A 21,821-nucleotide genomic window follows, 5' to 3' on the forward strand; every position below is an offset into this window, starting at 1 on the left:
GGAGGTTCCCAGGCTAGGGGTTGAATCGGAGCTGTAGCCACCGGCCTACGCCAGAGCCACAGCAACGCGGGATCTGAGCCGCGTCTGCAACCTACACCACAGCTCACGGCAACGCCCGATCGTTAACTCACTGAGCAAGGCCAGGCATCGAACCCGCAACCTCATGGTTCCTAGTCGGATTCGTTAACCACTGCACCACGACGGGAACTCCTAAAATTTGTTTTTTACTTCATGGATTTGAGATTTTGTAGACTTAAAATTTATTTATTGAAAATAAGCCATAAAGTCTTCCAGGAACCCCTATATATGTAGCGGTTAAGCCTTTGGGGGTTGTAAGAATTAAAACTATAGTCTGTTTGAAGACATACCTAGCTCATAATTGGACAGAGCTATTTTAAGAATGAAATAATTCATGTTGTTATCCTTCTATTACTGTTTTTTTCCTACCCACGTTCACAAAGGGAGTTTCCCAATATAGCTGCTAAAAATAGACCATACTGCTAGGCACACACCCTTACTGTGTCTTAAAATACATAGATTTCTCCTATTCCATTTTTGGCTTGGAGCAAGTGAGTTGACTGCCATGTTTCGGAAAAGCCTTCTTTGAATAGCTCAATATAGTACTTGATTGTAGTACAAACCAGTAATAGCACCATAAATGATAGGAATCTGGTTCAGAAAAGGAAGTGAACTAATAACAGCTGTTTCTAAGTCATCTGTCTGTTTTACTTTTCATTTACAAACTTTTAAAGGCATCATTCCTGGGGGTTGATTGGTATTTGAGGATTTGTATGTGTTTAAGAGTAATATACACTAACTGTAAAAAGTAACACATAGGAAGTAGGATGAAAGATTCAGAGCCTCCTAAATAGAAAATATTACACTCAAAGAAGATGTGTATTTATTTTCTAAAGTTTTATAGAAAAACCAGTGGAGAACACTTGATATTGGAGCCTGTATTCTTTAGCTTTCTTTAAAAAATTTAGGTCTACTATGTCTGAAAAAAATGCTTTTCTTTTTTTTTAAAAATATATATTTGTTTTTATTAAAGTATAGTTGATTTACAGTGTTGGGCCAATTCCTCCTGTGTAGCAAAGTTAAAAATGCTTCCTAAGATCAATTAAAAGTGTACAAGTAATGCATGTTAATGAGTTCCCTCAATCCCCAACCCTTGGTTATCAGCTTCCCCTTCACAGAGATAACAGCATTTAAGTTTGTTGTTTAGCATCCTTCCAGATTTTTCTATACGTTTACACACTTCTATATAGTCTTAAGTAAGATTTCAAAGAGAAGGTACCCCAAGAGAGTGAATATTGGCTCAAAAAAAGTGTAAAGTTGTCACAGAGGAATAAAACATCCTGTAGTAAAAAGTACCTTTCATTATATGTGTATGTGTATGTATATATATATAAAAATTTCCCCCCATTTTATGGCCACACCCGTGGTATATGGAAGATATGGAAGTTCCCCAGGCCAGGGATTGAATCTGAGCCACAGTTGCAACCTACACCACAGCTGCAACAATGCCAGATCCTTTAATCCACAGCACCAAGCCAGGGATGGAACCCACACCTGCAGTGACTTAAGTTGCTGCAGTTGGAGTCTTAACCCACTGTGCCACAGTGGGAACTCCTCATAATATATTCTTAACTTTAAAACTTTAAATATGACTTTTTTTTAGAAAGCTATAGGGGAGAAAATGCCTACAGTGCTTATTTTCCTGCTTTTCCTGATAATTGCTTAATTCCTTGGTGAAAAGTACTGATTCTAGAACAAACTGACGGAGAGCAATAGAGCTCAACAGAGAGCTTTTAGAAGCCCACTCACTCTGCTTTGAAAAAATTACTGTTACATGACATTTCCTCCGTAAGAACAAGCCAGTTTCTAGTTCTGGCACTGTGTGACACACTTGCTTTGAATCTCAATTGGTGTTAATGACTGTGCTGGTGGTATTCATGTGCCCCTGTGAGGCTTGGAACACCTCCCATTGCTAGCCTGCCAGTGCTGCTTTAATGCTTTCATGGGAGTAATTTCTAAACCTAATTTCTGTTTATGCTACAGTTGTATTATAGAACTTTTATATTGAAAAAAAGTTCCCAAGCTTTAAGAGGAATTTAGGTTTGTATCAACTGCCATTTGAACAAAAGCTTTAGGTAGATATAACTGAAAACATTTTAATATTATCCCCTGTCATCAAAAGAGGAATAGCCATGGCATAGTAGAAAGTGTTAGGGGTTCTGTGTGGAGAGAGCCCTGTCCCTGATTTTCCTGGTATCTTGGACCAGCTGCCTCATCTTCTTAGAGGTCAGTTATCTCATTTTTAAATTCAGGAAGAAAGAAGGGAAAAATAAACTGACATTTCTTTAGTGTCTGCTATGTGCTAAACACTGTTCAGGGTACTTTTTACTACCATTTTCAAACCTGTTATTGAATAGAATTCATTATTTCATCACACTGGTGTTATAGTATCTTTCTGGCTGGCAGGTTTGTGGCAGTGGTCAAGATCTTTATTTGAAGACTTCCACTGTCTTCCTTATGCTCAGAAGTTCCTAAATCAGAGATTGGCAGCATTAGAGCACAGATAAGCCTGAGGGTAGGCTGGAGGAAGAGAAAGAAGAAAGCCTGAGAACAATAATGACAGAGAGAGAGGCAGGCAGACAGACAGACACACACACACACACACACACTGCTACACTAACTTGAATATAGCTTGAGTGTGGCCATATTTTGTCACACAGTTGTTAGGATAAACTTTTCTGGTTTTGAGAAATGAGAATAGAAATTACCAAGAAATTAGCTTTTTAATGTAAAAACAGTGATATCTGCTATACTACCAGTGAATAAAATCTCTCTTCTGTGGTATTCTCTGAGAAAATAAATCAATTGGAGATGACCACTTTTATTTATTTACTTACTTATTTATTTTTGCTTTTTAGGGCCATACCTGCGGCATATGGAAGTTCCCAGGCTAGGGCTCTAATCAGAGCTGCAGCTGCCGGCCTATACCACAGCCACAGCAACACTGGATCCTTAACCCACTGAGCAAGGCCAGGGATGGAACAACATCTTCATGGATACTAGTCAGGTTCATTACTGCTGAGTCACAATGGGAACTCTGGAGATGACCACTTTAAAAGTCTGGGCAATGTTTGCTTTCCTTTCCCATTCCCACCTTAAACATTGACACTCTCTCATTCTTTGTAGTGTCACCAATGATTTCCTTCTGTTTCAGAATACAACATAACCATTTGTAACGTATTGTGTGAGTCAGACCAGGTATAAGTTGCCATAATAATGACATAAAGTTTTGGAAGATTGATAGTTTAAATGTTAAAAATTTTGTAATAGTTTAAAATGTTACAATGGGACTATAAAACTGATGGTTATGTATATTGTAAAAGGAGTTATAAACTCTGAACAAAATATGATTTCCAAATAGATTCTTCAGATAATTTTCTTTCATTATCATGTCTCTGTGGTTCCACCCTTCTGAAAATAGTCTTCAGCAAGTTGAAAGATCAGTTTGAGTTTCAGGTACATCTTCAGTAAACAGAAGCATGAATAACACAATAAATGGAGTGGAACAGGCCAGCTTTTTAGAGAAATCATTCATTTCCTGCTGCCAATCAGTCAGGAAAGTACAGACTGTTCTTCCCCTTTATAAAGTTGACTTGGGCTACATGAAGCCCTTGTTAGAACAGTCCTACAGTTCAAGAGTGTGTCTCATGAATGCATTCTAAATCAAATGTACATCGTGTGTGTGTGTGTGTGTGTGAGAGAGAGAGAGAGAGAGAGTGAGAGAGAGAGACAGGGAGAATTTCACTGCCACATGTCTCTATGTTCTTTTTCAAGATAATTTCAAACATGAAAAAGCCTCTTGAGGCCATCTTTTCATGGGTGCTATTTTCTTTTAAAACAATTGCTCCAGAAGTTGACGTTAGACTAGACAGAGATTAGCAGCATACCACATTTAATCAAAATAAATAAAATCCTTTAATTAGTTGAACTGGGACACACAGACAAATGATTAATAACTAGGATCTTGGTGTCTGGTTTGTTGTCAACAATTCAGTCATTCAATTAGTGACTTAGTCACAATATAGCAGATCTAATGAAGAATAATTAATAGGAGTAAAGTGATCTGAAACAAAAGATTTGTTAACTTTTTTTTCTCATTTGCCATATAGTGTTCAGCATTCTCTTAATTTGTATGAATTTTATGTCTTGAAAATCAGCACCTTTAAAAGAGAACTTAGTTAACAGATAAGTCTACATACTTAGTATTTTTTTTTTCTCTTTAGTGAGTCAACTAGTTACAGTAGGTTATTTTTAAGAACCAGCTCCAGTGTCCTTTGGCTGTGCTGTGCTCATTTTATACCAAGCAGCTGGAACTGAGCCATCAGCCTCAGGGCCTCCGATTGTTTGGGCTGAATTAAATTTTAATTGAAGTTAAGCCACTTAAGTTGCTTAAAGTATTAACTCCTATAAGATGCCTCCTTTTCATTCCCTTTTTTCCCCCTTCTTTGTTCTTATTTTAGCTTTTTATATATTTCCTTTTCTTCATCTAGAAATAAAATAGGAAATAATTTTTCATCTAAGTAGAAGACTATTATATAAAAAAGACTACTCTGATAAGTAATGGTGAAAGTGAAAAAAAAAACCCAAAAACCAAACATTGAAGAATATTCATGCTCTTATCTCAAGGCATCAATTCTATGCATTTTGCTTTTCCTAGGTATCACTTAAGGGAGATATTTGAATGAGTTTAAATGAATTATTGGCTGGTTATTGAAGGCTTTTTATGAAATAAACCAAAAATGCCCTGAAAATTTTAGCTGTTGCCTGTTGGTTCAGTTTCATTTATCTCACACTGCAGTTCCTGAAATGTTAAGTTTCTGTTAAGCATCTATAAAAATGAGCCTTTGTGGGTCAGACAAAACACCTTAGCCCTTAGAGTGCCAGGTGAGGACTTGAAGGATCTTAGATTCTCTCTGGTTGCTGACTTGATAATAGCTTCTGAGTGACTCATTTCAGTGCTTACAACTTGTCTGTTTATTTGAAGTTTACTAATCTGTTTAGAAGCATTAAAATTTCTTCTCAAATCTGTTATCACTTAGAGTAAGCACCTAACATGATTGTCCTTCATCTTAACAGTTAATCCTGGAAAATAGTCTCATCACCTTAACAACTACAACAACAACAAATCTGTATAGCCTTTTAGCAAAAACAAGATGGACTATTCCTCAATCGTTAATATTAAGGAAAACTGGTAATCATATGCCTGGTTTCACTTATATGCCTCTATATTAATCAGGTTTCTTATTACTAGTTAATGCTAGATAACCAATTTTGAACCATCAGACTAGAGTTAAAAACTGTCAATTTCATCACTTGTATAAAGTTTAGTTCACTTTCACACTCTATTTGATTTGATCTTTACAGGCAAAGCAGGTCTTATAAATCCATAGTAGAGATGAGAAAATCTAGACCCAAAGAGGTTGTGGTTTACTTAGTCATGTAGCTGGTGAATGGCAGAACTATTCAGTTTGGGACTTTTTATTCAGTCTTTGGTTCTTTATTCTCTGTCATGAAGTTCCCTTGTGGCACAATGGGTTAAGAATCCGGCTACTGCAGTGGCCTGGGTTGCTGCTGTGATGTGGGTTTGAGCCCTAGCCCAGGAATTTCCACATACTGAGATTGTGGGGAAAAAAAAATTATTATTCATAATTCATAATTTATTATAGAAGTAATAGCTGTTATTTATTTTGCTGCCCTCCCCTATGGATTATTACTTATGTCTTTTTTTTTTTTTTTTTTAAAGTGCCATACCTGCTGCATATGGAAGTTCCCAAGCTAGGGGTCGAATTGGAGCTGCAGCTGCCAGCCTACACCATAGCCACAGCAACGCTGGATCTGCCACCTACACTGCAGCTTGTGGCAACACTGGATCCTTAACCCACTGAGTGAGGCCAGGGATCAAACCTGCATCCTCATGGATCCTATTCGGATTCTTAACTTGCCAAACTACAATGGGAACTCCCTCCCTATGGGTTATTTTAAAGCATTGATCTCTTTCTTCTCCTTTACCTAACTCCACCCTGTTCATAAAAAAAATTATTATATTTAGGCATTAATGGACCATTTAGTAGTTATAAAAATGTTGGTGGATATGTTTTTTATAACTTTGGAATGAGAAAAGTGTTTCCCAGGTGACCACAATTGTGTATGACAAGATTAAGGGACATTCTTATCACTGGCATTGATGGGAGATGTGTGTATTCACTTTCCCTTATATTTTATACAATTTTTTTAGCCCTGCTTACTGTGAAGAGATACTGTTTTTCTTCCTTTGTGCTACCTTTTAAACTTTAAAGTGTTAGAGTTTGAAAATAAGTATGTAAGCCCTAAACTATTAGGGTTTCTAGACTCTTGATTATGTACAAGGTCTTCTTGAGTTGAGGAAGAAATAAATTATAAGTGGGAACAAATGTGAGTCAGAGTGAGAATGTGAGTGGGTGACTTGAAGACATGCTAGACCATTTAGTGATCAAAGAGCAAGTAGGATGATGAGTAAGAAGGAATAATGAAGATAAACCAATGAAATGAAAAATAGAATAGGATTAATTCTAATTTGGAGTTGAGTACTTATAAAAGAACCTTACAAGCATACCTCACTATTTAAATAAATGTAGGTCTGGAGTTCCTGTTGTGGATCAACAGGTTAGGGACTGATGTTGTCTCTGCGAGGATGTAGGTTTGATCCTTGGCCTCAGTCAGTGGGTTAAGGATCTGGTGTTGCTACAAGCTATGGTCACAGATGAGGCTTGGATTTGGTCTTGCTGTGGCTGTGATATAGGCTGTAGCTGCAGCTCTGATTTGACCCCTGACCTGGGAATGGGAACTTCCATGCCACAAGTGCAGCTGTAAAAAAAAAAAAGCGGGGGGGAGGGGGTCTGGAAGACTCAACTTTGGTATATTCTTTTGTGTGTGTGTCTTTTTAGGGCTGCACCTAAGGCATATGGAGGTTCCCAAGCTAGGGGTTGAATCGGAGCTGCAGCTACCGGCCTACACCACAGCTCAAGGCAGTGCTGTATCCTTAACCCACTGAGCAAGGCCAGGGATTGAACCTGTGTCCTCATGGATACTAGTTGGGTTCGTTAACCACTGAGCCACAACAGAAATTCCAAGTTTGATGTATTATGCTCAACTTGTCTGACCAAAGAATGCTCAGTAAAAGAATCAGAGTTGGAAATCAAGTCGTATTTTGACTTTTAAAAGTTCCCTTTTGGAGCTTAGGTTAGTTTAAGCCGATAGTCTTATTTTTCTTTGGTTTGGGAAGGAGGCTCTAGAACTTGGGTAGAGGGAGGCTCCGAGTTAGAAAATTTGGACTGATTGGATAATCAGTAAGTCTTTGTATATTTGATTGGAATGTAGTAATAGATGAGGCATTCTCCAACCTAAACTGAGAAAGGGAGGGAAGGGGAGAAGGTACCGTAGGTAGGGTGGTGGTGGTGGCGGCAGAGGGAGTGAAGGAAAAGGAGAAAGAGAATTGATAGAATAAGACCAGGGGAAATTGATAAGCTGGGCTGAGTATAGAGTTTAGGGTACACTATTTAAAAAATACCATTTAATGATAAAGTATTTCTCCATGGTACACTTAAAGTTATCCTTTATTTTATTCAAATTGTGGTGAGGAGGAAGGAAGGAAGGGCTGTAATGGGGGGGATGTTCTTTAAAACAATATGTTATCATACTTTTTTAAGTTTAAGTTCATCTTTTTAATTATTAAAGTTTTCAAACATACACAAAAAGGAATAAATTTCCCCATAACTTCAATTCTGTTATCAAGATTTTTGTCCCTGGAGTTCCTGTTGTGGCTCAGCGGTAAATGGACCCGATTAGGATCCTTGAGGATATGGGTTCGATCCCTGACCTCACTCAGTGGGTTAAGGATCCGGTGTTGCTTTGAGCTGTGGTGTAGGTCCCAGACATGGCTTGGATCCCAAGTGGCTGTAGTGTAGTTTGGCAGCTGTAGCTCTGATTAGACCCTTAGCCTAGGAACTTCCATATGCTGTGGGTGTGGCCCTAAAAGACAAAAAGACCAAAAAAATAAAAATTAAAAAAAGCAAAAAAAAAGATTTTTGTCCCCATTTGCTTTGTCTCTTTTTTTCCTTTTCTTTTTCTGAAATGTTTTAATGCAAATCCCAGGAATCCTGTCATTTCACCTGTACTTACTTCTGTGTACATTCCCAAACAATAATGACATTTTCTTACTTAACCTCAATGCCCATTATAACATCTAATTCGGCAGTGAATAATCTATTTTCCCCATTTATCTCCAAAATACCTTATCTTTGGCTGTTTTTTTCAAATTGATTCGAACATAATCTGCTCTATTTGGTATGTCTTTTAAATTTTTCTTAATCTACAACAATCCCTTCCAACCCACATTTGTGCCTTTTTGTCCCCATGCCACTGACTGATAGAAATGAGTAAGTTGAAGTGTGTATTGTCCAAAATGTTGGATTTGGCTGATTGCTTCCTTGTGGTATCATTTAATTTTGTCTTGTAACTTCTCATGTTTCCTGTAAATGAAATTTTGGTCCCAGGATCCACTTAAACTTACTGAGGACCTCAGAGAGCTTTTTATTATTAATTTTACTATATTATAAATTAAAACTGAGAAATTTAAAATATTTACTAACTCATTTGTATAGAATAATTATGAACTTATTATGTATCACAAAATTTTCTAAAAATTGAAAATAACTGTATTTTCTAAAAAAATTGGAAGAGTGGCATTGTTTTACATTTTAACACATCTCCAATGTCTGCCTTAATAGAAGACACTCTCCCCCATCTGCTTCTGTATACATTACCCTGTGACATCACTCACCAAGTAGCCTATGGGAAACATTATCCAGAATGAGAGAATGAGAGTGAAAAGGTAAATGCTGTCTTAGTCTTATGTGAATGGTTTTGACCTTATGGGTCAGCTAATAAAAAAGTTCCCTAGATCATCCTTTGAGAGACAGCTGCCCTTGGAGGCTTGATTTTAGAGTCAGGTTCGATTTTTTGGTAAGAATGCTTCAGAGGTGGTGATATAGGCTTCATATTTTATCATTAGGGTGCACACCATATCTGGTCATGTTATTCTAGGATTCATTGGTGGACTTAGGTGAACCTAAGTTTTCCTTTTTAATACGGTCGCATACCAGTTTGACCATCTTTATTAGTGTTCTGTGTAGCTTCAGTTTTTCCTAATTAATAGGAAAATATCTTCATTATTTAATTTTTAATTTCTCTGATGATTGTACTTTTGGACATTTTCCCATGTGCTCACTCACCTATTGCTCATCAGTTTGTTTTGACTTATATCTATTTGATTTTTCGATGACTTTTTAAAGGAATTTGGACAAAATCCTTATCTAGTAAGTATTTGAAATCTTTGTTATACTGTCATATTTTGTTCATTTTATGTTGCCCTTTACCTTCGCTTATACTTTCTTTTATATATTGAAACTGAGGTAATTATGATATTAGCCAAATCTGGTGATCTTTTTCATTAAGTCTAGACTTAGAGGAAAATGGAAAAGAGTAGCATCTGAATTTGGAATCATATGGAAAAGGACTGTAGGAATCAGAGGCTCTTCCCCCTTTTTAGAAAAACACTTTTTTTTTTGGCTGCACCAGAGCAACCAGAGCCACAGCAGTGACAATGCCAGGTCCTTAACTCGCTGAGCCACCAGGGAATCCCTTTATTTTTATTTTTACTTTTTTAAATGAAGGCCTAGCAAAGTAGAGAGATTTTAGTTTGCCCATCTTTACACAATGAGTTGGTGCCAGAGTTGAGACTAGAGACTGACTTTGCCATGTTTTCTTCCCCTCATTCTACCACTGTTTCTAATGTGAAATGAGAATGAAGGACTTAAAATCAAAGACTTAATTTTTGTATTATAAATTATGTGCTTTGCGGAGGTTTGCTTCTTATTAGAGTACTATTGTGGTTGTTATACTTAGTGGAAAAATACTGTTTCTTATTTATTTTTATATACTTGAAAATTTAGAACCACTTTGAAAATGTAAAGTATTGTTGCTTTCTCAGAGTAAAAAATGACCTGTTTTTGACCACTGTTTTGCCTAACAGGAAGCCTGCTGACCTGCAGAACTTGGCTCCAGGGACCCACCCACCATTTATAACTTTCAACAATGAGGTCAAAACGGATGTAAATAAGATTGAAGAATTTCTTGAAGAAGTCTTGTGCCCTCCGAAGTGAGTATCAAAGTAAATATGTGTGGAAATACTGCTCTCTCTTTAAAGCTTTGTCTTATCTAGTCCTTGGAGACATTAGTCCTGATGTTACTTAAGTTATAGTTTCATAGCGTTAAGTTGGAATGACTAGAACTTCTCTTCAGTGATTGTAATGCTACACAAATGTCAGAATTGGCCTCTGGCTAAGCTACTAAGCCACACTGAGAAAGGTAGGAATCTGATTAAGCTATGGAGTACCTGGTATAAGTAGGTTTGGGACATGTGAGATAGGTCAGGAAAGACTGGTTATTTCAAGTCCCAAAATGAGAGAGAAGTTTAGGGAGAAGAATAGATGGGGAAAGAAAGACAGGTTCAGACTGAACCCAGCCAGGATGTCCAAGCAAGTGTGTGTGGTGCAGAAGGCTGGGAGATTTCCTATTAGGCCATTTTATTTTATTTTATTTCATTTTATTTTATTTTTTTGTCTCTTTAGGGCTGCACCCACGGCACATGGAGGTTCCCAGGCTAGGCACCAAATTGGAGCTACAGCTGCCAGCCTACACCACAGCCACAATAACCCCTATCAGGCCATTTTATTTTATTTTTTTTGCTTTTTACAGCCGCACCCGCATCATATGGAGCTTCCCAGGCTAGGGGTCCAATTGGAGCTACAGCTGCTGGACTACATCACATCTCATGGCAATACCAGATCCTTAACCCACTGAGCGAGGCCAGGGATTGAACCCACAACCTCATCATTTCTAGTCAGATTTGTTTCTGCTGTGCCACAATGGGAACTCCTATTAGGCCATTTTAAAGGTAACTTTCTGAAGCTACTACCGTCCAAAGAAATTAACTTTTTAGAAGGTGATACTGGGATTCTGTGGGTTTTTTTGTTTTGTCTTTTTTTTGTCTTTTTGCCATTTCTAGGGCCGCTCCCGCGGCATATGGAGGTTTCTAGGCTAGGGGTCTAATCGGAGATGCAGCCGCCAGCCTACACCACAGCCACAGCAACATGGGATCTGAGCTGCATCTGCAACCTACACCACAGCTCATGGCAACGCCGGATCGTTAACCCACTGAGCAAGGCCAGGGATCGAACCTGCAACCTCATGGTTCCTAGTCGGATTCGTTAACCACTGAGCCATGACGGGAACTCCTGGGATTCTGTTTTTATTTATGTATTTCTGTGAGGTGTTCTAGATCCCCAGATCCTGCATGTTAGCTCACGTGGTTAATGATTTTAAAGCACTCAACTATTTCCTATAATGTGAGGTATAGTTGAGGAATAGATGTACTGTAATGACAGTTACCTAAATTGCTACTGTGCGGTTTTGCATCGTAATGCAATGTTGGCATTGGTTCAAATCATCATTGGTTTCTTTTAGACTTTTCCAGTTTCATTATCATGAAAATTGGAATGTTTCTTTTCTTTTGGCCTAAGCCTTTCTTGCTAGTTGTCTTTTACATGTATACAGATAAATTTTCCTAAAATGGGATTATTGGGTCAGAGAGTTTTAAAATAATTAGTTACTCAGTATTCACTCATTGATTTATTTATTCTGCAATCAGTTACTGGGCTACAAAGCCCTGTGGATTCAGTAGTTAATAAGTTAGCTCTTGCTCTCAAGAAGTGCAGTCAAATATGGATGAAGAGGTGGTGGTGTAGGAAAGTGAGTGGAATTGGGAAAGGCCCTTGAAGAGATAACCCTTGAATTAAGCTTTAATTGAAAAAAATAAAGGCATTCAGCAGGTGAATGAAAGAATGACAGATATTCCAAGCAGAAGAATAATTTTGAATAGTGTTTTTTGGGGGGACCTGAAGATGTGGCTGGAGCATAGCATGCTGGGGTCAGAATGATAGGCGGGAAGGCTGCTAGGAGACATGTGAATAATGACGCTTCAGTCTGCAGCTAACCCATATTCAGTTGTGAACAGAAGTGTCCTCTGTTTAGCAATCCGATACTTGGCTAAATTTCATTTTCTTTCTTTCCTTCTTCTTCTTCTTCTTTTTTTTTTTTTTTTGTCTTTTTGCCATCTCTAGGGCCATTCCCTCTGCATATGGAGGTTCCCAGGCCAGGGGTCCAATCCGAGCTGTAGCCCCTGGCCTACACCAGAGCCACAGCAATGTCAGATCCGAGCTGCGTCTGCAACCTACACCACAGCCTACGGCAACGCCGGATCCCCAACCCACTGAGCAAGGCCAGGAACCGAACTCGCAACCTCATGGTTCCCAGTCGGATCCGTCAACCACTGAGCCATGACGGGAACTCCTCTTTCCTTTATTTTATTTTATTTTATTTTTTGACTGCACCTGTGGCATGCAGAAGTTCCTGGGCCAGGGACTGAACCCATGCCACAGCAGTGACCTGAGCCATAGCATCAACAGCGCTAGATCCTTAACCTGCTAAGCCACCAGGGAATTCAAGATTTCGTTTTCTAAAAGTTTATTCTGTCTTTCTTCCTGTCTTTCTAAGAGTATCACATCTCTTTTAAGATAAACTGCTTCCCAAGAGTCCTAACCTTCCTTCCATCCTCAGTAAAATTTCTGTAGATGGGTATTATAAAACTACATCTTGACTTTCCCTCCAGGCTGTTAGAATACTGATAAATCAAAACCGAGAAGCTTGTAGGAGCTCTCTGATGGCCTAGGGGTTAAGGACTTGGCTTCATTACTGTTGTGGCTCAGGTTTGATCCCTGGTCCAGGAGCTTCTGCATGCCTGAGGTGTGGCCAAAAAAATTTTTTTCTTAAAAAAACCCCTGGAGATTCTTATAAAGTAAAAATTGAAGCTTTATACACTTCAGTAAGGAACTATTACAAACATGCATTCAGCTTGGAGAGAACTTTTGAGAGATTGTTGCATCATAGAACCTATTGGATCTCTTTTTATTCTTTATTTATATATGTATATTTACACTTTTTGAGACCTTTCAGCTCCAAGGAAAGTTCTGTATTTGCCAGCTTATTCTCAGACACTAATGAAAGTGATCTTCCTCTCATAAATGTAGATCATTGCATTAGTGTTAAATTGTAGAGAAACAGTTTGAGTGACATTCATTCTCTATGAAGGAAACTCTATGTTTCAGCATTGTCTGCAGTGTTAATTGTGTAATTCTCCCAAGGATATTTACATTTTTGAAATCAGTGTGCTGATAACATATACCATTTCAGTAAAATGGGCATTTTCTTATATTCTGTTCTAGCTGCCTTCTTTAACAATAGCAGCAATAACAACAACAACAACAAATTTTTATTAGGGAGTTCCCATTGTGGTGCATCAGAAACAAATCCTACAGTATATATGAGGATGTGAGTTTGATCCCTGGCTTCGATCAGTGGGTTAAGGATCCAGCATTGCTGTGAGCTGTGGTGTAGGTCTCAGATGCAGCTCGGATCCTGTGTGGCTGTGGCTATGGCTGTGGCAGGCAGCTGTAGCTCCGATTTGACCTCTAGCGTGGAAACCTCCATATGCCTTGGGTGCGGCCCTAAAAGGAAAAAAAAAAAAAAGGAAAAAAATTATTCTTCCTTGTTATTTTTCTCAGATGGAATAAACATTAAGAGAAATATAGCATTAATGTCAAAATATTCTATTTTTTGGCATCCAGTACATTGTAAGACATTATAGATTTTTGAATTGAACATTGAAAATATTTTCACTTTGCTTTTTATATATAGATAATAGGAGTTCTTGTTGTGGCGCAGCAGTAGCGAATCTGACTAGGAACCATGAGGTTGCGGGTTCGATCCCTGGCTCACTTAGTGGGTTAAGGATCCAGCATTGCCGTGAGCTGTGGTGTAGGTTGCAGACGTGGCTTGGATCTGGAGTTACTGTGGCTGTGGCATAGGCCGGCAGCTGCAGCTCTGATTATGCCCCTAGCCTGAAAACCTCCATATGCCGCAGATGTGGCCCTAAAAAGCAAAAAAAAAAAAAAAAAAAGAAAGAAAGGAAGAAAAATTCAGCTTCATTTCAGTTTGGCATATTCATAATGATATTCTAACCAGAGATGGTCTTTTCTTTCAGTTTAAAGAATTTAATTTAAAACTTGGAGATCTTTCTGTTTATAAAGAGTTCATGGAGTTTCCATTGTGGCTCAGTGATTTAAGAACCTGACTAGTGTCCATGAGGATGCAGGTTTGATCCCTGGCCTTGCTTAGTGGGTTAAAGATCCGGCCTGTGATGTAGGTCTCAGATGTATCTCAGATCTGGCGTGACTGTGGCTGTGGCGTAGGCTGGCAGCTGCAGGTCTGATTTGATCTCTAGCCTGGGAACTTCCATATGTCACAGGTGTGGCCCTAAAGAGAAAAGAAAAAAAAATTCATTATCTGCTAAATTCTCTCTATGGTTAATATTTTTTTGCTTTTTTTAGGGCTGCACCCACGGCATATGGAAGTTCCCAGGCTAGGGGTGAATCGGAGCTGTAGCTGCAGGCCTATACATACCACAGCCACAGCAATGCAGGATCCAAGCCACATCTGTGACCTACACCACAGCTTGCAGCAGTGCTAGATCCTTAACCCAGTGAGTGAGGCCAGGGATCGAGCCTGCATCCTCATAGACCCTATGTCAGGTTCTTAACTTTCTGAGCCACAATGGGAACTACAGAGTATGGTTGATTTACAACGTTGTGTCAATTTCTGCTGTACAACGTTGTGTCAATTTCTGCTGTACAGCAAAGTGCCCAGTCATCTCTATATGTATATACATACATATGTCATACATACATACATATACATGTCATGCATACACACATACATATATACATGTCATAAATATACATGTCATACATACATATACATTTTTCTCATATTCTATCATGTTCTATCATAAGAGATTGGATATAGTTCCCTGTGCTATATAAGGTAGGCATTTTCCTTGTTTTTATGTTGAAGTTTATATTCTGAAAAGAGTTTCTAAATAAAGGTTTGAAATTTTACTTTGCTTAGAAGGGAATATTTTTGGTGTTTCTAATGCTTCAGGCTGTTACTAATGTTCACGTGCTAATTATGTGCCATGCACTGTGCATTGTGGATTATTTTGTGGATTATCTCAATCCTCTCCAAGACTATTAAAAAACTGAAGATGAGTAGTCCAAATAATTTGTCTAAGGTCTCACAGTTAATGGTGGCAGAGCTGACATACTTTCAAAGTCAGCTCTAGATGATTTTAAAAACCTATATTTCCTCTATTTTTTTCCTTCTATATCTCATACAGTTGAGTTTGACTTTTAGAAAAGGTGAAATGTGAGTCTTTAATTGGGATTGTGTTTTAGCACAAAATTGAAGGCTAGCTCAAGCTTAGCGGAAGGCTAGGAGAGGAAGCAAAGGTGGTTTGTTTTACTGTGATAACCAAGTGGTACTAAAGGTGGCTGTCCAGGTGAATTTAATGAACCCTTTTTAAAAAGTAGGTGAGATTTAAATTCTGATGAGTTTTTATTTATATAAGCATGTTTGGATTGGGAGTGCCTTGTCCTTAGTGGGCTCTGTAATGTGAAATGCTGATCAAACAGCATACTTTCTCTCATGCAGAACTGCTTCTGGAGGATGAGGGTGAGGAGGCAGTGTTTTTAGGGCCACCACGTGCCTTCTTTTTCCAGGGCAGTCAGGGACTATCTGCCTTTTCTCTGTAGGATAAGGAGGCCTTCAGCTCCTTAGCTATTGCTGATCCTCCTCTCACTGAGTGTAAGCCTTTTTGTTTCCAGATAGGATGAAGAGAAAAGGCAGAATAACTGTACAAGCTGGTGGACTAGAATCTAGCATTTCTACTACCCTGTTTTTGGCATTTGATGATACTGAGAACAGAGGGTTTTTTTATGTGAGCATTTCCAAGGGTTTTTTAATGTGAGCATTTCTGATTTAATCACAACTAATATAAATACAGGCAACTGTCTATTCTATAATTGTTTAAAGGCAAAAGTTGAAATCAAAGAACTTTTGCTGGTTTAGGTAACTAACTATAGGTTCTAAAGAGGAAACTTTATCTTCTCTTCTGGGGTTATTTTTTTTAGTTCCCTTTGCTTGAATGAAGGAGCAACTTTGCCCCCAAAAAAGCTTTCAAAAAACTTGAAAATAGGATTTTTAACTGCAGCAGGCCTGTATATTTGGCTAACTTACTGATAAAGGGATAGAAGGATAGAGGAAGCTAGGTGATTTTGAAGAAGAGCTCTATAAACTGTAATTAAGCCTTTTTTAAAAAAAGAGAAATATAGACCATGAAAGTTGAATTTACAGGGATATTTTAATAGACTCTATAAGTACCCTTTATTCTTATGTTAACGCAAGAAAGGAGAAAATGTCTGGGGTCTTTCCTAAAGGATGGAAATATTCTTAGCTAGTCTACCATTAATCATAGTCTGCAATATGATACAGAATGTAATAAAGGACTGTTTTGAGTCTAAATACTCGGGGTGTGCATGTCTATTTTATTGTTGACACAAAACCTTTTATTCATTATTTGCCTTCCTTTTGTTAAATATTAAAATGAATGCTCATAATAATTGAAAAGTGTTGCTTTATCAAGCAGTTTGCTAAAACTAACAATAAGGAATGTATTATTAAAATCCAGTGTTGGGGGGGAATGCAAAAAAAGTTGACAACTGATTTTGGACCTACTGTTTTAGCATTTGATTTATCTTTTAGAATCTGATTTGTAATAAAACAAAAACAAAAACAACACTGCACTCTTAGGACAAGAGATCTTAAGTTTTAGTTTGATGATACTTTTTAATCAGTCCTGTGATTTGGGGGCCAAGTTATGTAAGCTTTCTAGAATATAACTTCCTTTTAGGCAAAATGAAAGATTGAGTGGTCTCTTGTAACTGTTGTATTAAATCCATTAAATTAATAGTACAAATTTAATTGTTTGTCCTGGAGAAGAGTAGGGCATGTTTAACCTGCTGTAGAGAACATTGTGTGTGTGTGTGTGTGTGTGTTTCTTCAAGAATTGTAATAGGATCTATTTCCATATGAATAAAGGATCTGCTGATTGCAAGTCCTTCATTTTTACCTGTTCATTAAAATAGATCTCTAGTAACTATGCTTCTGTGTGTTCATCTTTGCAAGCTTAGCGCTTAGTTCAATTCCTGTCACACAATTGGTACTCAATAATTAGAGTAAATGAATATATGTATGAATAGTGGGTATATAAATGACCTGTAATTCAAGTCTACCTTCCTGTAAGTTATTTTGAAAATTATGTTTACTTCATTAGAAAAAGTAGGTAATGCTAATTATTGGTTGGGGAAATGAAGAGTAAATTTGGAAACTTGGCTAGAGGGAGTCGTAGATGTATTGAAGAGGCACTTTTGTTCCTTGCACTATTTTTTGTTTGGAGTGAGTGAATGGAGGTACTGTATTGTAAGTGGTGGAAACATTTAAACTAGAGGCTGGTTGTTTTCATAGTCAAGGGAAATTCAGGGATGTTGAAGCGCGAGTTAACTGTTTCAGCTCAGGCAGGAAAAGAGAGCGAGTGGGAGGGAGAAGATAAGGTTTTCTATAGTTAGGAAAAAATACATATTATATATGTATAAATATATATAAAATATACACATACGCACAGGTGAAATTTATTTACTACAGTCATTCACTGAAAAGTTTATTATGTAATTTCATTGATAGAGAACTTCAAGCTTAAAAATGGAGAGTGATTAAAAAGAGAAGTAATGAGTTTATATAAGTATTCAGTAGATATTACCAGTATAGTAGAAGATATATATTTCCTTTTCTTTTTTAAAAACATTTATTTTTGTGGTCAGAAGAAAATTCAGAGCCTACCTCCTGCTATATACCCTATTGCATTTCCAGCTCCTGGGATTTTGTTCTCTTCCTGGGTCCTCCCCTTCCCAGTATAAAATATTGCTGGCTCAGGAATATTTGAGAATTGGCCGGTCATGTCAACATCCAGCATTTCATATTTCATCTCAGATTCTGTAGCTGAAAGTAGAAATATTTTCAGTTTTGAAAGCATGAGAAACCTTTGCATTTCACAGACCTATAGTTCTTGGTTTCAAAGCATTGCCTTGATATTTGCTAACTTATTATAGTGCTCAGTTTAAACTTTTACCCTTTGGGTAGCACTACACATTCAATTAGTGTGTTGTTTGCTTTTCTTTGTCTTGTTTTATACTCCACGAAGATTCATCTCTTGAGCTAAGCACCCCCCCCATCCTCTTACTTTGGGGAAGCCTCTGTCACCTTAGGGCGTGTTTCTCAAGTGAGTGTTCACTTGCCACTTTGCTTCCTCATAAGTCTTAGGATAAACTTTATGGATGAACTCTTTTCACTAGCCAACAACCCAGCCCCTGATGTATCTTTTCTTGAATTTAAAATGGAATACATAAAAGGTATGAATATAAAAAACTCACCTGAAATTATAGCTTGCAACTGAACTAAATTTTTTCTCAAAATACTTCACTTTTATTAATTTAAAGTGGCAAGACAGCATCTTAAAATATAAGACTAAATCTAAATAACTAGTTCATTGTAACATGTCCCCAAGCCCATTTTCCACGGAAGTTTTGCAGGACCTTTGAGCTGATCAGTCTTCCCTAAAATGGTGCTGAGGGTCTGAATTCCTGTAGACCTGCCTCCCTGGAGCTGATATAAGCTCTGCTGAAAGGAAAAGTAAAGAATTGGACTTTTTCACATAAATTTTCCAGTTGAGGAAGAAATAAACAATGAGTATGTGTGTTTGAAATTTAAGTATATAAAATACATCTTTGTATGTATTTTAAAAAGCTGTGATATGACTGCCTCTCCTCAAAGTAGAAAGACTTTGTAACAACACAACAGAGCACATATTAGCAAAATTCCTGACATCTTGTTTTTCTGTTGCTCAGTATCACCCTTACAATATTTAATATATGGGAGGTTTTGGAAAATCTGGAGTGTAGGATTGAAGTGAATGATTGGCCTCCTGCTGTTTTTGTCCTTAACCTACTGTGAATGATCAAGATGCTTGGCCAGCCTAGACTCTCTTCCTACTGTCAAGGTTCTGTGGTACCGGGCTGGCTTAGTGCCTGGCATACCAAAGATCTGTTTAGTTGGCATTCCTATTTTGAGAAAACTCTACAGTTGAAATGTGGCTAGTGCAACTGGGGAAGTGAATTTTTAACTTCATCATGATTAATTTAAATTCATATTAAATAGCCATAGTCATTAATGGCTACCATATTAGATAGTTCAGATATATGATATTTCCATCATCACAGGAAGTTCTTCTTGAAGTAGAGTTCTTGTAAGAGTTTATTGGCTTGGCACAAATATCTGAACCAGTAAACTATTTTCCCAGCATTCTGATTTATAAAGAGGGGGTAGAGTCAGATGGCCTTTGGTTGCCAAGAATATTAATATGTGAACAAAAACACTGTGCAGAACATTGTTTGCTAAGGAGAAAACATATCTTAAAAACATTGTAGAAAACAGATGCTGTTGTTTCTTAGAGTAATAACTGTTAAAAGATGTGTAGTAACTGCTAGCACAGTGGTTTGATTGAGAGAATTTGTACTAATATATCTTTGGAGGAGCTGTAATCTGTTAATTGCATTTTTCCTTTAGGTACTTAAAGCTTTCACCAAAACACCCAGAGTCAAATACTGCTGGAATGGACATCTTTGCCAAATTCTCTGCATATATCAAGAACTCAAGGCCGGAGGCTAATGAAGGTAAAAAAGACTGATTGAATTAGCACTGTGGAACTCCCTCCTTCCCCCCCAAAACCACCCCAAAGACAAAACAAAAATAAAGACCCAAAAAATCCTATTATGACAGTGATTATAAATGAATACTTTGGAGTCCAGACATTCCCGTTAAGTATTAAAAACCAACATTCACAGTTGGTCAGAGATTGGTGATAAACCAGGGTAAGTTCTTAATTGGTTTTTTCCTATGTCTCTTGCTAGTGAGACTGTGCCTCACATATAGTGGGTGTGTTATGTTTATTGAGTGAATTTGTTCTCATATTCCTCTGAGAAGTTACCTTGGAGGGAGCTGTACCAAAAATTAACAGTGCCTCAGAGACAGTGGATGGAGTGATTGTGGTGGTTTGGAATAGATTGATTGATAAAGCTTGATTTAAGTTGTTACTAAGTCTTTTTTTGTTTATTGTTGAGTGCCAGCAACTAAAATCAGCTGGGTATATTTTTGTGCTAAATGCCCTTATGAGCAATTTTTGGAGTTGCTCTAAGAAAGTATTTAGATTCACCAGCCTTCCAAATTTCTCTGTATTTTAAAACTAGGATGTTAGTTTCAGGTCATATTTTCATGGTGAGAATTATTTAGGTAGTACAGATGCGACTTCCTTCTTTTATTTAGTAAAGGACACTATCTTATTATTTCATTTGCCAAACTTATGTAAAAAGAAGCCTCTTTGAAAGAGATCCCATTTAATGAACCCTGTCTTAACTACATCATTCAGTCATTTCCCCTTTTCTTTTCTTTGGAGTATTAAGCATTGTTCTTTCTGGGGAAACCTATAGAGAGAGCATTAATTTTTAACTAAAATAATAATAATAACCAAAGATCCAACTCCTAAAGACGCTTTAACCCATCATATCAACTCATCATAGTTTTAAACTGTTTGGTAGCTTGGGTGGAGTTCTTTCGGGTAGAGTTTATGGCAGCAAATGATGAACAAGAATACCGAAGGGGGGGGAACTATCAGTGCTGGTTAAGCAGGCGTAAACATCTTTTACAAAACTGAAACATTTGCGGATTTCTTTATTTCACTTCAGTGGGAAGATTTCTAAGCTATCCAGGCTTTTATTTTTTATTATTATTTAAAATTGCAGCATTTTGTAATTTAGTATTGAATTTCAGTGGATTCTGGAATGATATTTACTGCATGAAATAGTTTTTCTATAGTGAAGGGAAAAAGGGAAAGAATCTTAGTGCCCAGGCCTGTCTTACATCTTTTGAATGTGTTTCAGTAGCTGCTTTGATTCAGGAGCAATTTTCCTTAGTAATTGGGTTTTTTTTTTTTTTCTTTCTTTCTTTTCTGAGTAATGTTTCTGTCTGAGCATTTTATACACTCAGTAAAAAAGCATTTACATTGGAGTCCCTCCTATCCTCAGACACTATCTCTGCAGTACTTCCCTCCTTCATGGAGGTGACTTCTTTTTACACCCAGATACTGTTGCTGTGGTGTTCTTTGAACTCTCTTAGTTAAAGTCATAATATGTGTGTCTCTTGGAAACTATGGTTGAATTGCTTTTGCCACTTGGTAGGGAGGAGAGGGAAATAATATGTTTGCTTTTAAAAAAACACACAAATTTCTTTGAGGAATAGGATGAAGGGAGGGAAGAGAGGAGAAGGTGACTCATTTAAGTATAATTTGTATTCTGTTTTTTCCTATCAGTTTGCTACTGTCTTAAGTAGCCACCTACACTTACTATCCTTAGAATGCTGTAACCAATAAGAATAAACAACATAATGGATTACATAGGCTTTATATTAAATTACCTATTCGTAAATAAGAATTCCAGTTGCCAAGCAACTTCCCCCCACAGTGGCCTGTCACTGCCTTGAGATTTTTAAAAAATTTTAAGGTTTTAACTTTTTCTATTGTAATTGAT

The 21,821-nt window shown here is 37.4% G+C and overlaps 1 protein-coding gene across 1 annotated transcript in view; it reads left to right on the plus strand.

Moving 5' to 3' along the window:
- The window catches only part of CLIC4 (chloride intracellular channel 4), an 80,176-nt gene that overhangs the window by 43,129 nt on the left and 15,226 nt on the right, over nucleotides 1-21,821 (plus strand). Inside the window, exons 3-4 of the mRNA XM_047792596.1 lie at nucleotides 10,148-10,273; nucleotides 19,807-19,913. Of these exons, the coding sequence (XP_047648552.1) occupies nucleotides 10,148-10,273; nucleotides 19,807-19,913 (233 nt within the window). The remainder of the gene's footprint in view (nucleotides 1-10,147; nucleotides 10,274-19,806; nucleotides 19,914-21,821) is intronic.

Source organism: Phacochoerus africanus, chromosome 8 (assembly GCF_016906955.1).
Source record: "Phacochoerus africanus isolate WHEZ1 chromosome 8, ROS_Pafr_v1, whole genome shotgun sequence".
NCBI lineage: Eukaryota > Metazoa > Chordata > Mammalia > Artiodactyla > Suidae > Phacochoerus > Phacochoerus africanus.